This window comes from Sitophilus oryzae, unplaced genomic scaffold (genome assembly GCF_002938485.1).
Source record: "Sitophilus oryzae breed Bouriz unplaced genomic scaffold, Soryzae_2.0 scaffold_1809_pilon_pilon, whole genome shotgun sequence".
Lineage (NCBI taxonomy): Eukaryota > Metazoa > Arthropoda > Insecta > Coleoptera > Curculionidae > Sitophilus > Sitophilus oryzae.
The window spans coordinates 275,732-294,610 of record NW_022146512.1 but is presented as its reverse complement, the minus strand read 5'-3'; the positions used below and the strand labels follow the sequence as shown (position 1 = coordinate 294,610).

General features: G+C 33.6%; 1 protein-coding gene across 2 annotated transcripts in view; it reads right to left on the bottom strand.

Moving 5' to 3' along the window:
* LOC115883100 overlaps positions 1 to 17,254 on the bottom strand; it is a 51,014-nt gene extending 33,760 nt beyond the window's left edge. Inside the window, exons 1-5 of one of the 2 annotated variants that reach the window (XM_030901393.1) lie at positions 17,010 to 17,254; positions 7,808 to 7,920; positions 7,385 to 7,488; positions 5,009 to 5,319; positions 742 to 1,146 (exon numbers count right to left, since the gene is read on the bottom strand). In XM_030901393.1, the coding sequence (XP_030757253.1) occupies positions 742 to 1,146; positions 5,009 to 5,319; positions 7,385 to 7,488; positions 7,808 to 7,920; positions 17,010 to 17,019 (943 nt within the window). In that variant the 5' untranslated portion in view covers positions 17,020 to 17,254. The other variant, XM_030901394.1, reaches the window with a different exon arrangement.
* Positions 17,255 to 18,879: the final 1,625 nt, after the last annotated feature.

Below are 18,879 nucleotides of genomic sequence, written 5' to 3'. Positions count from 1 at the left end.
TTAATATTTGAAAAAAGTGAAATTTTGATATTTGCAGAATAAAGGCACGAAGGATTTTAACAAATAATATACCTACAGTAGAAAAGGACATACCTTTGACAATCTTCAACATAATTTGGCTTGAATAAAATGTATAAGCACTTTTAAATATTTTGTTTTCGTATAACCTCTGCCTTGCTGAGCAGAAAACGATCAAATTTGGTTGATAAAAATGTATCGAAATAGAAAGAATATATACGACCAAAAAATAATTCATGCATTTTTATAAGAATTGGAATGTCTACTATTTATTCTTATCAGTACACATTTTTTGCTTATTTCTAACCAAATGATTTTGTCCCGCTAGATTTATCTTCCGCCGCACTGTGCGCTCCTCCCTCAAACGCAAAAATAACTGTCACTGTCTAAAATCTTTAGCGCGAACTTCAACTCGGTCCCTTGATATCGTAAAAAAACTGACAGTACAGGAAGATAGGAATCGAACTATACTTATCTCTATAGTATCCTTGCTCTGAACTAACCTACATATGGTCACAAAATTTCATTTTAATACAAACTGTCGTTCTCCTTGGAGCCTCTGCGGCGTATGAGAGGCGCCACCCTGTATATGTAAAAAACGAACATCATTGCATTTGGCCTCTTTATAAGCATTTGGGAGATCCATAAACTTTTATAAAAGAAAATAAAAATCCAGGCCTGGTAGTTAAAAAGTAGACTAGATTTAAGCTTACTATTACTTACTTTTTTCTTGTTCAATTTCTTCTTCAATAATTTTCTTATGAGACATACCAACATCGAGCGGCTTTTCACTATTTTGTTTAGCATCAACGACTAATCCTTCCTTAGGTATCAGAGGTGCCTCGTTTGGAACAGAGTCGGTAGCAATTACGTTGGGATTAGCCATATTAAATATTTGTTGGTGCCGCTGAGCTAAAAATTCACAAAATGGTAGTATGCCCTCTTTTGCAATTTCTTGATATATGTCTGGCCCAAGGTATTTTTCTAATTGTTCATTGAGATAATCTCCGTACATCGTGTTAAGGACGTCCATTACTTTAACAATCAATGTTTTCAGTGAAAAATCATCCAAGGAAGATAAAACCTCTATTCCTTTTTCTAAGGTATCTTGCTCCAAATAACTTTCTACTGTAATTTAGCACAACAAAAAATATCATATAATAAAAAAAGATGGTAAAAATTACACATGTTTACCCATACTCCCCTTTTTGAGGGCAGTGCACAGTGGTTCCCAGATAGGTCGGTACTTAGAAATATTAATTTCAAAATGTTTGCATGAAACTGTTGCTAATAGTTTTCTTATATTCCCCTGTAAACGATGCATAATAAATAACAAAATCAAGTAAGCCTAGTGTAGCGCTTTTTTTCTTACAAATGTCACATTTTTGCTACTGGTATCAAGCTGACATAAACAGTTTTCAGATAACGCCAATTAATTACTTATTTTATTAAAGTTGATAAAAACTGTTGCCTTTTCTGTAATGGACGTTCGAAAAGAAGGTAAAAAGAACTGCTTTTTCTTTTTTGCACTTAATTAAAACTAAGTAATATTAGTTTATGGCAATTTATTTGAAGGTAACAAAAAAAGTATTTTTACATTTTTGCTTGTCACTCTGTAAGACTTTTAACTACTTTCCCTTTCAAATCCTCTTAAGCTTGATTTTCATGCATCCGTTGTCCGACGATACGATGATACGATATTAATTTTATTGGTAGAATTTAAATACTTCGAATGGTTAGAAACGGTTAACCAATCGAAGCCTTTAAATACAACCAATGAAATTAATATCGTATCAACGTATCGTCGGACACCGGATGCATGAAAATCAAGCTTTAAACATAGCTTTAAACGGCATGAAAATACTTGTTGCTTAAAGTATATTGCATATAAATTAATTGGCATTGGCTGCCGCGAATTGCCGCCGGATCTTATACCGGGTGGTTAAAGATTGACTTTTTGCCTTAAAATAAAATAACTTATTTTTTCCTCTTCTTGTCAACTTATTTCGTGGACACACTGTATATCAATTGACAATAAAATTGTATTTATAAAATGAAACAACTGTCTCTTTTATTTTTTCAACGTTTAAAATAAATATGACCTCTTCAATATGAAAAAACATGTACATATACAGGGTGGTCCGAACTGTATTCCGGAAACTTCGGCAGCATATTTTGCAGATAAAAATAAGTAAACAAGTTCGTATAAATGGATGTCCTAAAATGCGTAGTTTGAGAGATACAGGGTGTAGAAATTTCAATTTTATTTCGATTTTTTCCAAATAATTTCTGAAGTAACGTTGGATGATTAAAAAATTTGGATGAAAATTGGTGTCTGAGAGTTTTTTGACATGAGAAATTTGATTTTGATGTCAATATGACTCCTATTTGAAGGGGCGCCACGTACATGTGTTTTAACTGCTTTGAAGAGTAATAACTTTTCGTCCGTACTTGTATAGAGCTACTGAGTAAAAAAAATACATTTTCGTGACTTTTTACGTAAAAAATGTCTCTTGGTAAAAATCGCTACGAGCAACCGTTCTCAAGATATTTCGAATGAAAACAGTCAATACATGTCATTATTGACAAAAAATTAAACACTTTGAGTAGATAGTTATTTGACTGAAATAATAAATTTGGGAAATTTTTATTTTTTTAAATTAATCATAATTTTTTCTGCGAAAAAGTGATGATAAAACAGTTTCTGTTGAACTTTTGAACAAAAACATTTCAAATTTATGATTTCTGTCATATAACTATTTAGTCAACATGTTTAATAATTTATGTCAATGATCACAGGAATTGATAATTTCGATTCCAAATATCTCGAGAACTATTACTCGTAGCGATTTTTACCAAGAGACATTTTTTACGTCAAAAACTTATTTAAATGTATATGTATATTTTTGTACTCAGTAGTTTTATACAGGTACGGACGAAAAGTGATTACTCTTCAAAACAGTTAAGACACGTATAGGTGGCGCCCCCAACAAATAGGAATCATATTGACATCAAAATCAAATTTCTCATATCAAAAAACTCGCAGATACTAATTTTCATCCAAATATTGACGTTACTTCAGAAATTATTTGGAAAAAATCGAAATAAAAATGAAATTTCTACACCCTGTATCTCCGAAATTACGCATTTTAGGACATACATTTATACAAACTTTTTTACTTATTTTTATATGCAGAACATGCTGCCGAAGTTTCCGGAATACAGCTCGGACCACCCTGTATATGTGCAAACATAATCTGTATACATTTCCGAATAGTTAGAACTTAAAATGCAAATCACACGAACTGGGCCCAATTTTTTTAATACATATATTACATTAAGTTTTTTATATCATATATTTACCATTTGTTATCAATTTCTATTAAAAAAGTCAAGCTATATCTAGATATATAACAGTTATGACCGCGCAGTTAATTAAGGGAAACCACTGTGCAGTGGGTAACTTAAAAATTTGAAATTAAAAAAATCAAACCATCTAAATCATAACAGACCTAGGGGAATAGTCAATAGTCAATAAAGTCAACAACCTCGTATGAGTTCATTGATTTTGTGATTTTATACTGCAAAGAGCGGACTTTTAAATTCGTTTCATTCCATACTGTGAATTATACAGAGTGCTACAAATTCGAGGCACGAGCATTGGTATCTCGGAAACCGTAATAGATACGAAGATGGTTAAATTGGAGCCAAGTTGCGCCTTGGGATGTTTACCAAGATGACATCGAAAAAGTTTTAAAAATTTCAAGGATTGCTAAGTTTTTCGGAAAAAAACAGATTTTTTGGAAAATGAATTTTATTTTTTCCTGTCGTTACTTTTTAGAATATCAAAAAACTAATTGCACATTCCACTTTATTAGGGCTATCTGGTAGTATTTTTAGATTTTCCAATTAACTAATAATTTGTGAGATAAAAAGGTCAACTTAATTTTTTTAAATACGGACCTGCATTTTTTATTTTAGGTTTTGAAAGAACTCGGTCTCCTGAGTACAATGATATGCCACACTTGATACTTTCTGTTTTGGGAACCTTAACAACAACAAAACTATTTAATTGTTATTTAAAATAAATTCAAGCCCGACTCTGTTTTTTTAATTATTTAATCTGATTATATTTATCGCAACAATATTAATCAGCGCAAATTAACATTGAATAAGGAAAATCGAGCCAATTGAAAGATTCAAATAAATGATATCCAGGTCAGCAATTTTAAGATATGATTTTTAATTTTTTTTATTGCGAATTTGAAATCCCAGTGTATACGATCTAATAATATGCATAATAATATTAATCGTAGTTATTATTTAAATTAAATTAGTTTAAATAAATTGTGTTTAAATGTCGGAAAAAGTGTGGTATATCATTGTACTCAGAAGACCGAGTTCTTTCAAAACCTGAAACAAAAAATGCAGGTCCGTATTTAAAAAAAAATAAGTTGGCCTCACAAATTATCAGCTAATTTGAAAATCTAAAAGCGCTATCAGATAACCCTAATAAAGTGGCTATAGAATGTGCAATTAGTTTTTTGATTTTCTAAAAAGTAAAGACAGGAAAAAATAAAATTGATTTTCAAAAAATCCGCTTTTTTCCGAAAAACCCAGCAATTCTTGAAATTTTTAAAACTTTTTTGATGGCATCTTGATGAACATCCCAAAGCGCAACTTTGCCCCAATTTAACCATATTCGTATCTATTACGGTTACCGAGATACCAATGTACCTCGATTTGTAGCACCCTGTATAGCGATGCCGCTGTGTGAATATTCTATTCGAATATGTAGAGAAATATGCATAGAAGGTGACATGTAAACTATAGAAAAATATGCAAAATTGTACAACTGAATACTGAATAACTGTACTTATATTAAAATTATTTCTCACACCAAAATTTGTTATGCTTGAATGACATAGGAACAAGATATTTGCCATGTAAATAAAAAGTTTGTTGGTGTATTTAATATAAAAAAAATTACCTGAACACATTTTCTTCGATGCGTCTAAACATGGAACTCGTGTAATATTTCTTTGAGGTTCAACCAATTGTTGAAAAGAAACCGGCAACGGTTTTGCAACATGAGTTCTAGCTACTTGTTCCTTCTCAAAATTACACTGTTCTTTACCACCTTTGACGACTAAATTAAGCGGTTGATTTGACGGGTTTGACTTCAACGAAGCGTCTGGGGTTTGGCTAGAATAAGATGTTCTTGTTGATTTATGTTGATCTTTTGGATTATTAGTTGATGGCGGTCTTATAAAGCCTTTTATAACTGCTGTAGCTGGATTTCTGTATACAAAAAATGTCCAATATGAATGTTTCAATTTAAATAACAATTTATCTTAAGTATTTATTTTTTTATATATTCAAGATATACAGGGTGAGTCAGAAATAAGTGCAAATATTTTCAGGATTGACAGATCTTGATAAAAGAAATATACTTCCTCTTTACTGTTTTTCAAATGCGTCCAAAATCCAAAATAACCGTCTCAGATACTGGCTTTTTTCAAAGCCCTGAGACTGTATGATGAGTTATAACTCGTTATAACTCAAGAAAGGGGGACACAATATCTGTAATTATACAGGGTGAGTCTTAATAAGTGCAAATATTTTCAGGGGTGGTATATTTCCCAGGAACACGTCTATGAAATTTTTTTTCGCTAAAAAAGATGTTAAAAATCGTGCATTTTCTTTTAAATTTCCCTGTATATTTTTCGAAAACTTTTTAGAACTGCCTGTTCACCGCAAATTTTCCCACGGTCTAATTCCTTAATCTCAGATATTACCATAGTTACGGCTTTACTCTATGGTTACGGCAATAAAAGGGATGCAAATACAGAAAAAATCCGGTGGCTCTCAAAATTAAAAAAAAATCATTTTTTTTTAATTTTTAAACTTAAATAACTCTGTTATTTTGGACTTATCTGAAAATGGTAAATAGAAAATATATTTCTTTTATCGAGATCTACCAGCCCTGAAAATATTTGCACTTATTTAAGACTCACCCTGTATATCTGTAAGATCAGGGGCGCCGACTTTTATGAAACCTCGTGGGTGCTCATCAGATATGGGTAAATGTAACAAATTTCCAGATTGTTACATTTGTTGTATTCATTACACTTTTTTACATATATGTATCATATATAACAACATCACCATAGGAGGAATACTATTTATCAATATGTCGTTTTTACAACTGTATTGAGTATAATTTGAGTCATGCAGAAACAAATTTTTTTAGTGCACATACCAATTTGTGAAAATATTAATTCTACCCATTACAATCGTGTAAGGGTAGGCAGTAAAACAGACAGATTATTTTTATCATTATTTTAGACACTTATTTAAGACCCTCCTTGTATAAATGTATAGAGTGCAGGCCAGCTTGCGCAGTTTAACCTGTATTGAGTCTGCACACACACGCAATTTTAATTAGTACAGTTTTATATATAAAGAACTGAGTGACGCACTCACTTCGGCACATTTTTTCCAAGTAGAAATAGCCTCCCGAAATACAGTTCTGTTTTGCATTTTGTTCGCTTGTGCAATAAGGAAAAGGCGGAAAAACAACGGTTAGTTAATGTAAGCAAATTCACCCAAGATTGGCTACTTAAGAGTCCATTTCACTAGTCCGAAAAAGTAGCAAAATAAGCGTTCGGCATTTAACGTTTTATGTAAAACTGGCTAGGTATTTTTACACAAATGAAGAAGGAAGTTAAACTTATTATACTATATCCATAATATATGTATTGTAGCACATTTTTAGACAACTTCTTTATTTTTAAGACTTTTATAGCCAAACATCAACAAAATATTCCCTATATGTTTGGACTAAATTTTCTCGAAAATAAAGACATAATTTAAATTCCGTTACAATATGGAAACAGATTGAAGTTTTGTGATTACAGTGATATATAATTTATATAGTTTTATAATAAATTGCTCGCTATTTTATGACAAATGCTGCAGCTCTGCAAACCTTAATCAAACCTTAATCCAAGCACGTGTGTTTGGAATTTTGGGTGTGGCTTAACACGACAGGATCGGGCTAAGCATTAGGGAGATTTCTGAAATATAATATATATTTCCTTCGGACACACACCCACTTTACCCTACCTCTGAGAGCAACCCGAACAGAACAGCGTAATAGACTCTTAAAGGAGATAATTATTCCTATGTCAATTTGCTTGCTGATTTTACAGTAAACAACAGGATTGGTTTAACTGCCTAAGAATGAAGAAGAATGAAGAATTTAGATAAATGCAAAAATATAATTTTTTGCAATATACAAAGATATAACACCACGTAATAGACTATAAATTATTGTCAATACATTTTAACAATATAGACTTACCCATTACTACTTGAAGATCCTGACAACAGAGTTCGTTGACAGCTTGAACTACGGTCCCGATTTATTACTTTGGTAGCTGGCTTAAATTCGTCTACTGTCATACTCTTAAACAAGAACAGAGTAGTAGAATATAACAGAGAACTTTGTAATATCGGAATTAAATTTAACGCCATATTATAAGCTATGATATTATAATCGGTATCCAAATTTTATTTTTTAAAAACCAACTCAAGTCCAGTAGTAAATCAAAATAAACTCTTAACGTATACTTTAAATTATTTGACTTTTCTAAAAAATAATAATTTTAACAAAATAATATAATTCTTTTAAAAAACTAATCTATACAAGGCAAAAGTTATCTACTGTTTTTTTCTACCTCTATATGGAAAATATAAAAGAAAACCCTTGTATATTATTTCTTACCACATGTTTTTCTGGAAAAGATTCATTAACTGTGAAATTATAATCCCAATTTTGTATATTTTTGATGACAATTGGTTCCTGTCGTACTACGATTACTTTTTTGTCCATGTTGTCTGAAAATAAATTTAAACAATCTCTAATAAGGCGTTATCTACATATATAAAATGCTAATGTTTATCTGTGTCGTCTCTACTGAAGTAACGACTTGCTCTAGAAAGTTGCTTTTTTTACTAAAAGAAGTTAATTGGCTCTTCTAAAAACTGTCGTCGCCGGATAATATACTAACTAGGAAATGCAATCCCGCACCAAAATCTCAATCCCGCAAACCTGCGGGATTAAAGCAATCAATCCCGCGGATCCGCAAAATTGCGGGATTGTAAACAATAAATGCTCTTCTTTTCTCTCTCCGATTTTGGGATGAGGTTTGGACCAGGTTTTAGACGCATCGATTGTGATTAAGATGCTATGTGGTTTTCGAAAATATATTTAGCGAATTCTCGTATACAGAGCGTTTTATAATAGTGTACAAATTTGGTCAAGAATTTTTTTTACCGAAAATTTACAATTTTTGAAAAATCGAAATTTTTACTATGTAAAATAACTAATAAAAGTTTTTTTTTTATTTTTTGTTTTAAGGAAAATACGAGTTTTTTTTCGAAAAATATGCATTTATAGTCATACATTTGGTCCTAAATGGTACAAAAGGCGTGGTACATTTTGCATAGGCCCACAATATACTGATATAGCGTGTATCTTAAACTAGCTGAACAGAAATTTGGTCCGATGTATACAGGGTGTTCAAAACATATATTTAATATTAAATAAACTTAAATTTTATTATAATTTATCTACTTATTTTATACTTAATTTTTTTTAATTAATAAAATTAAAAATTAATTTTTTTTTCAATTTGTGTTAGTTATCTGCTTTTAGATACACTCTATATCAATAATTTTTTGGCATATGCAGAATGTACAGCTGGTTCCAATAAAATTGAATACGATTTAAAACATATTTTTATTATTTCGGGCAGTATATTCTATGATACCAATCCTCCATTTCTCAACTCATGTCATGCTGACATTCTGAAAAGTTTATTTGCTACTTTATCAAAAGCAAAGTTGTTTTATTCAATGTCACACTGCTCAAATATTCGAAAAAATGAGTCGTATTCATTTTTTTTGGAACCAGCTGTTCAAAGTTAGTACCATTTAGAACCATCGTATGACTAAAAATGCATATTTTTCGAAAAACGCCGTATTTTCCATAAAACAAAAAACCGATCAAATTGTTTTTTCTAATTTTAATACAGATTAGTCGTACTTGGTAAAAATTTAGATTTTTAAAACTGTAAATTTGGTAAAAAGATTCTTAACCAAATTTTCATACTCTTATAAAACACCCTGTATACGAGAATTCGCTAAATATATTTTCGAAAATCACATAGTATCTTAATCACAATAAATGCATCTAAAACCTGGTCCAAACCGCATCCCAAAATCTCTTTAGTTCAAGAGATATTCAACTTAAATTTACCCTAAAATTTTGCTTGTCCCGATAATTATGTTCGGCAGTTTATTTAACGAAATTGTCCACAAGTACTAGTTAAACGCTTTTCTTCACTTTCACGTTACGCTGGAAAGAAATCTAATAACTAACCTGTTTGTTTCACTTATTTTTAATGGCTGCCGTAAGGGGAATCCCTAGTGTCGATCCCGCAGATCCCACGCACGGTAAATCCCATGGAATCACAGAGGAATTGCGGGATCCAGCATTTGCAGGGATTGCAATATATATATATATATATATATATATATATATATATATATATATATATATATATATATATATATATATATATATATATATATATATATATATATATATATATATATATATATATATATTATATATATATATATATATATATATATATATATATATATATATATATATATATATATATATATATATATATATATATATATAGAATATTATATTTAGGTCATTAATCAAGCAAGACCAAACGCAGGATCCATTTGGCATGGGTAGCATTTGGAAATATGAGCGATATTTTCAAGGATAAAAAGGTACCCATCAACTTAAAAAATAAAGGCTTACGACAGCTGCATTCTACCTGTGCTTACGTATGGCTTAGAGACATGGCAATTATTATTTCAAGCTGGGTAAGGAGAACCAAAATACGGAGACCAAACGCAGGATCCATTTGGCATGGGTAGCATTTGGAAATATGAGCGATATTTTCAAGGATAAAAAGGTACCCATCAACTTAAAGAAAAGGCTTACGACAGCTGCATTCTACCTGTGCTTACGTATGGCTTAGAGACATGGCAATTATTTTATTAACATTTATTATTATTTTTAGGGTAATCCCAGAACAGCAGAACTACGAGTAGCACAAAAAGCCATGGAAAGAATTATGTTGGGAGTCACCATTAAGGATAAAATACGGAACTCCCATATACGTCAAAAAATAAAATTAATAGATGTTGTTAGAGACCTAGGGGAATAACAAGTGTGGGCTGACCAAAAAAGAGATGGGTCGATGACGTCAGGGCAGTGGCGGGAAGTGGCTAGAGATCGCGAAGCATGGAAAAACCTAGAAGAGGCCTATATCCAACACTGGATGGAACCAGGCTGAGAAAGAAAAAGAAGAAGAAATCATAAATTCGGCATATAGGAAGCTGAAATTTGGTTTATAGGTTAAGGAATGTCGGCATATCCATTCTGTCTAAATCAAATTATCGGATATCAAACAGGGAGGCCAGAAAAAAAATATTTCCGTTGGTTACAAAATTACATAAATCTTTTTTATTTTTAATTCAACCCTATGAATGTTATTTAAAAAATTAAAACCCAAATAAAATTGCTTTTCAACGATATCATGTTCCTATACCCAAACCTTCTGGTTTCTTCAGTAAAACCATTTAAAAGATAATGATTCTATTATAATTGTTTCGTTGAAAAAATCGTTGCCATGACAAATATTGAAACTTTGAAGTATCAATTAGTAGTACGAGAGCTAGCAACGTCGGAAAAACAAATATTTTAAGACGTCTGGTTCTTTGATATATCTTTTACTATGCACTCTAGAACAGCATAAAACAGCATGCGGCTGCCGGTAAACGTGACCTGACCCGGATTCGAACTCTGAATCATCAGTTCGTGGTCGGAAACTCTACGCACTACGCTATGGAGACATGTTCGATTTATATTCAATACTAGAATTTATACGACTAAATTAACAAAAAATATAGGATACGATATATATACATATAGAATTCTACCGATGCGCAGTAGTGAACGCAACGGGTATCGGCAGCCAGATGGGCCGCATGCTGTTCCAGAGAGCATAGTAAAAGATATATCAAAGAGCCAGACGTCTTAAAATACTGTTACGGATTCCGTGGGTCCACTATTTAAACTCACGATAAAATACTTAACGAATTTATTTGTTTCACTCTGTACACACAACTTATACTATTTACAACACAACTTATGCAACTACTATTACTCTAACGGTATTTCGCGGTATTTTCAAACTTCAGACTATCTTCAGACTTTAGACTTCAAACTTTAAACTTTTAAACTTCAAAACTTCCAACTGTCAAAGTTGTGGGCCTTATATACCCCCTGGCGGTTGTTTCTAGATTTTTCTAAAGAATTCTATAATTTTCTTTACTTTCTGGCGAATGCGCCAGGTTCCTCAATGCAAGCCGCGACTATCCAGCAGTACGCAGTTATGCAACCAGTAATACACCTTGACATTGCCCCCTGTCAAATTTGATCGTCCCGATCAAGGTTTCCTGTCTGGTATCTCTTCAATCGATCCAGATGAACTACTTTCATCTTACTTCTAGGGCTGCGTTGAATCCGGTACACAACATCATTTATCCTCTTGATGACTGTATAAGGACCTTCCCATGCTGGAGTTAACTTTGGGGACCTTCCTTTCTTGCGCTGTGGGTTATACAACCATACCCTATCGTCCTGTTGAAATCCCGTAGAATTAGCTCTGAGGTCGTAACGAGCTTTCATCCGGTCACTGGCTAGCGTAATCTTACTTCTCACGGCCTTATGAATTCCCAATAATCTTTCCTTCCTAACGATTCTTTCGAACGACAGTCCAACGTTATCTTGTTCCATTTTTCCTCTAGATCGAGTGCTTGGTCCTTGGCTGGCTGCACAAATTTTACATTGTCGACACCATTTCTTGACATCTTCGCAATAATCCACCCAGTAAAAGCGATCTCTCAGCTTGCTCAAGGTCTTGTTTACCCCAAGGTGGGCTGTGGGCTCCAGTTCTACCACCGTGAATTTCTTTCAATACCTGGGTAACTTTCTTCCTTGGTACCAGTAACTGAGTTGTTACTGTCCTGCCATCCGCACTTTCCCACGTGCGCTTTAACAATCCATTCTCAATCATCAGTGAATTCCACTGAGCCCAGAGAGCTTTGAAAACCAGCCCTCTGTCGGCAATATCCTGCCACGGTGGTCTCTCGCCGTTACCTTCCTTGAGCCGTAGTATTGCTCCGATGTCTGGATCTTCCATTTGATCTTTCCTCAATTGTATCGTCGTCCATGGTTCGTCAGTTCTAAGCTTAAAATTCCTTATTCTGATAGTGCTTTCGCGATGTTTCATTTTCTTGTCCAAGGTAGCTCGTCGTCGATCTAGGTCGTTGTCGATAATTTGTACCCGTCCTACACGGCACCCAGCGGTTTTCTCTAGTTTCCCGAACACAGTCTTCTTGGTATCACCAGGTATCATCACAATTTTCGATGATCTTTCTTCCATATTTCCTGGTCTCTTCTCTTTAGATACAGAAAATTCCTCATTTCCGATTTTCAGGATGTTTCTATGGTGATCAAACGAAAAACCATGTTGACTGATCACATCCATACCCATGATAAAATCATCTTCAATGTCTGCCACTAAAACGCTATGCCGAAACTTCAAATTCCCTAACTCCAATTCCATGAAAGCCTCTCCCCGTACAACGGCCATTTCCCCCGTAACTGTACGTAAATATACTCTTCTTCTAAGAGGCATCATCTTCAATCCTTGCCCTGAGTTAGTCCGCACCAACGATACCATAGCGCCTGTGTCCACAGTCATTCGAATTCTTCTACCATTGACCTTCCCGTTGATCACCAAACTGTCAGCGGTTTTTCCTAGACTCCTAACGGAAAACATCCTAGGGGCTCTGTTTTCTTCAGCCAATACTCGCTCATTAGTGTTGATTTTCTGGTGCCTATGTTCTCTCGATGGTAAACGGAATCGCATTTGATGTGGCCATTCCTGCCACATCTATAGCAACTTATGTCCTGGGATCTTCCGATGTGCCGATATTCTCTGGATGGTGAATGGAATCGCATTTGGATGCGACAATCTCGTTTGATGTGGCCATTCCTGCCGCATCCATAGCACCTCATATCCTGGAATCTTCTTTGGTTCTCTGTCTGGGTGTTGTTGACTCTCTTGTTCACTAGTAATTCACATAGTTTATTAAACATCTCCTCCAAACGTATGTGAGAACTCTTTGGCTGTTCCTCAACCGTTACCGAGCCTATCTTCGGTTTAGGAATGGCGCTAAATGCAGCTTCTATTTCCAGCGCCCTGACGATGGCGCCCGCTGATAAAGCGCTGAGCAGCGAGTTCCTCCCTAAATCCTTCCGGTGCTTCAGGATACGCTAGGTGTACCAGCCGACGTAAGTCTGCTTCAAATTCCTGCAGACTCTCTCCGGACCTCTGCAGGCGTGTCTTGATCTGTGCCTGGTAAAGTTGGCGTCGATGTTGGTCGCCATATCTTCTGTCCAGTGCAGCGACCAAAGTTTGGTATTCCTGCTGTTGGGCTGCAGGAATAGTTTGCAACAGTTCCAGGGCAGGGCCACGCAGCGCGATGACAAGTGCCGCTGCTTTCTCCTGGTCAGTCCATCCGTTGGCAGCGGCGGCTGCTTCAAACTGGCGGTGGTACATCGTCCAGGTGGTTTGTCCATCGTAGGTCGGGGCCTTGAGGTTCGCAGTTCCATGAACGCCAGGTGTCTTTACTTGTACCTTGGTCTTCTGTAGGTCCATCTCTAATTTTTCCATTTTCTGCTGAAGGCGTTCCTCAAGATCTTCTACGGCTTCTTGAAGGTGGATGTCTTGCCTTTTTTTCAGTTCTTCAAAGTTCTTCTTAAATCGGTTTTGATCTTCTAATTTTTCTTTCTGGCGACGCACTTCTAAATCTTCAACAATTTTCTCCAACCGTTCTTGTCTAATTTCTTGATTTTCAAGAATTTTCTGAAGCCGGTCCTGTTCTTCTTGTTTGTCGTGCTCTCGTTGAACTTTGAAATCTTCGAGAATTTTCTCAAGCCGGTCCTGTTCTTCTTGTTTGTCTTGTTGTCGTTGAATTTTCAAATCTTCGAAAATTTTGTCTTGCCGGTCCTGTTCTTGTTTTTCTTGTTGTCGTTGTAATTTTTCCTCTTCCTTATCTTTACGTAGTCTTTCTTGTTCTTCTTGTTTTTCTTGTTGTCGTTGAATTTTCAAATCTTCAAAAATTTTGTCAAGCCGGTCCTGTTCTTCTTGGCGGCGTAATTTTTCTACTTCTTTTTCTTCTGCTTTCTTCTGCTTCTCATATTCTCCATAAAATCGCCCAATAATTTGCTTACTTCTTCCATTTTCTTCGATTGCTCCCTTGTACCAACCATAAAAATACTCTGATTCGGTACTAAAAATCTTCCAATCCACTTAATTTCTTCTTAAAATCCTCTTGAATCGCACTTCCGACACCAATTGTTACGGATTCCGTGGGTCCACTATTTAAACTCACGATAAAATACTTAACGAATTTATTTGTTTCACTCTGTACACACAACTTATACTATTTACAACACAACTTATGCAACTACTATTACTCTAACGGTATTTCGCGGTATTTTCAAACTTCAGACTATCTTCAGACTTTAGACTTCAAACTTTAAACTTTTAAACTTCAAAACTTCCAACTGTCAAAGCGCGGGCCTTATATACCCCCTGGCGGTTGTTTCTAGATTTTTCTAAAGAATTCTATAATTTTCTTTACTTTCTGGCGAATGCGCCAGGTTCCTCAATGCAAGCCGCGACTATCCAGCAGTACGCAGTTATGCAACCAGTAATACACCTTGACAATACTTTCTCGAAAACGTTGCTAGCTCGTAGACTATTAAGAAACCGGAAGATTTACCGGTATAGGAATATGATTTATCGTTGAAAACAGTGGCGGATACAGAGGAGGGGCCCATGGGGCCCGCCCCCCCCCCTAAAATCTGTAAATTGGGTTAAATATTAGGCTTTTGGGTTAAAAGTGGCGCCCTAAAAGGCATATTTTGCATTATTTTTTATTTGGGCCCCCCCTAAAATAAATTTCTGTATCCGCCCCTGGTTGGAAAGCAATTTTATTAGTTTTTCGATTTTTTGAATAATATTCATAGGGTTGAATTTAAAATATCAAAGATTTGAGTAGTTTTAGAACAAACGGAAATAAATAATATTTTTGCTCTCTCTATGTAATATACAATTGGTTTATTTAGACAGATCGAATATATCGACTTTCGTTAACTTATAACCCAAATTTCAACTTTAAAAATGTTCAATTCATGATTTTACCAATTCACGATCATGTTTTTGTCAATTTTACACATATTTTATTTATTATCTTAAAAACTATTAGAGATAGGTATAAGTTAGTATAGTAGCAAAATTATAAGATATGAAAGTAGTTCCCAAAAATGTAATTATATACTAGGTGTTCCACATTTAAAATAAGAAAGATGCTACCACTTTTTGAACGATGCGGCAACACTGTAAAGCTACATTCGAAATCAATTCGCTGGCCGAGTGGCACTTCGACGTTAAAGTCGGCACGAAATTAACCATTCACAACAAATTTCAATTCGAATTTTGCGCATGCGTGTTTAAACGTTCTCCTGACATTTTTTAGGTTAGTTGTTGGTTTTGATTTTGGAAGAGTCAAAATCCGGGACAGTTGTTAATTAAGTTTTCCAAGTTTTATGTTTAGAAAATGGAAACAAAACGTCATTTATTGATGATTTTTTTCTAAAATGTGTCTCAAGCACCCAAAACTTTTTCTCGCCATTAATATGGGTCGGACACCCCATTTTTTGGGTTTTGGTAAACCCCTTGGTTTTCGGTCAAGCTAATTATTGAGCTGCAAAAATAATTGCCGTTTTTTTTAACAGCAAAGCCACAAGTCCTAATAAAATAAGAATAGCGTCCTTCACTCATTTTTCTTTTAATAATTATTTACTTTTCACAGGAAAATGGCTTGTAACAACGACACAAACAAAATAATTATTAAAATTTAAATGTCAAATTTGTCATAATTGTCAAACGAAAATTCCGTGCTGAAGTGGAAGTTTGCAGCTTGCAAGCTTTCAATCCAACTTCAACTTGCACTCTGGCGTCGAATTTTGTTGTGAATGAGTACACTGAAGTACATAAGATAAGCTTGCGTGCCAAAGTACGACTCGGCCAGCGAATTGATTTAGAATGTAGCTTAAGGCTAAAAATATTTTAGAAAGATCTCTGGAAAGATGGAGCAGGTGTCTTTATGTGAAAATCCAAATTTTGGTGAGAGAATAAATGTGCGAGAAATTAAAAACAGTGGCGGATAAAGAGGGGGGGGGGCATAGGGCCAAGCCCCCACTTAAAATCTATAAATTAGGTTAAATATTAGGCTTTTGGTAAGGCTTTTGGCTTTGGCAGCTTTTGGGTTAAAAATGGCGCTCTAAAAAGCATAATTCTACATTACTTTTTATTTGGGCCCCACTATAATAAATTCCTATATCTGGCCCTGATTACAAATACAGTTACAAATATGAGATATTTTGAAAAGTGACATTTTGTTACATTCCATTTTTCTGAAAAAATATAAAAGACCACCAAAAAAAGTTCAGATGATTCTACTACTACTACCTGAAAATAGGGTGTATAAAGATGTATACAAGGTGTTTACAAATATTTGTAAAAATGTGACGTTTTTCCAATCATTACCAAAAATAAACATTTTAGAGTAATAACGCTTTGAACAAAAAGTACATACCAACAGATACCATGAACAGATACCAACACAATTGTATGATTCTAGCTAAATTATTAATATAATATTAATTCAAACGTATATTGTTAGTCGGTACTTACCACTGAACATCAAAGAAAACCAGGTACATATCAAATTTTAAACGGGAACGTAAATCACTCTCAAATAACTAATAAATTAGTTTAGGCATTTACTTATTTACACCAGATTTCCACTATCGCACGTGCTATGCACCTGTGCATCTTTTTCTTTTCTTTGTTTTAATTGTTTTATCAGCGCACCATAGACTAAACAAACACATTTAATCACTTTAATCAGTGAATACAGTGTTGTCACGTTTAGCAAATTAGCTTAAATTAGCAATAAAGATTTAATTAAGTTATAAAATATGTTTATTTTTTTGGAAATAAAAACTAATTGATTGAAAAACAATGAACAAAACTTTTGCTTACATATGTAGAAGACTAATGTAACTTAAAACTGGGCTTTAATATAAAATACACAGAGTGCTCGAAAAGTTTTAAGAGCACTCGTGCCTTTATTATAAAAATATTGGAACAGATTGGAATAAGGAATTAGAAGTTTTTAAATTGTATTTTTTGAAATAAAACTTCTTTAAAATTATATACAGGGTGGTCCGAATTGTATTCCGGAAACTTCGGCAGTATATTCTGCAGACAAAAGTAAGTAAAAAATTCGTATATATATATGTCCTAAAATGCTCAGTTTCGGAGATACAGGGTGTAGAATTTTCATTTTTACTTCGAATTTTTCCAAATAATTTCTGCAGTAACGTCAATATTTTGGATAAAAATTGGTGTCTGGGAGTTTTTTGACAAGGGAAATTTGATTTTGCTGTCAATATGACTCCTACTAGTAGGGGGCACCACTTACATATTTTTAACTGGTTTGAAGAATGATAACTTTTCGTCCGTACCTGTATAAAACTACTAAGTAAAAAAATTTGAGTTTAAATATCTATACATTTACGACGTTTTTTACGTAAAAAACGTATCTTGGTAAAAATTGCTACGTGTATTGGTTTTCGAGATATATGTAATCGAAATTATCAATACCAGTCATCATTGACATAAATTAAACATGTTGACTAAATAGTTATTAGACTGGCATTATAAATTTGAAAGTTTTTGTGCCAAAAGTTCAACAGAAACTGTTTTATAATCATTTTTTTGCAGAAAAATTGATAATTAATTTAAAAAAATAAAAATTTCCCAAATTTATTATTTCAGTGAAATAACTATCTACCTACTCAACGTGTTTATTTTTCGTCAATAATGACATGTATTGACTATTTCCATTCTAAATATCTTGAGAACTGTTGCTCGTATCGATTTTTACAAAGAGATATTTTTTACGTAAAAATTCACAGAGATGAATATTTTTTCCCTCAGTAGTTTTATACAGGTACGGACAAAAAGTTATTACGCTTCAAAACAGTTAACGCTCATGTAGGTGGCACCCTCTACCAATAGGAGTCATATTGACATCAAAATCAAATTTCTCATGTCAAAACACTCCTAGACACCAATTTTCATCCAAATATTGACGTTACTTCAGAAATTATTTGGAAAAAATCGAAATAAAAATGAAACTTCTACACCCTGTATCTCTGAAACTAACCATTTCAGAACATACATTTATATGAACTTTTTTAGTTATTTTTATGCTGAAAAATTGATAATTGAATTGTTTCCATGCCCTTTTTTTGGGTTTCTTTTTGTATTATACAATAAGGAAATAAATAAAGCATTATCTATCTATCTATCTATCATATCTGCAGAATATGCTGCCGAAGTTTCCGGTATACAGTTCGCTATGTATAATAATAAAAGAAAAACCCTAACAAATCTTTTTAATCCAGACAACAACTTTTTTAATTCAATTTATCTTTTTTTCTATTAGATCATGGCGTCGAGTTTGAATTGTCTATGGTTTGAATGATCCCAACAA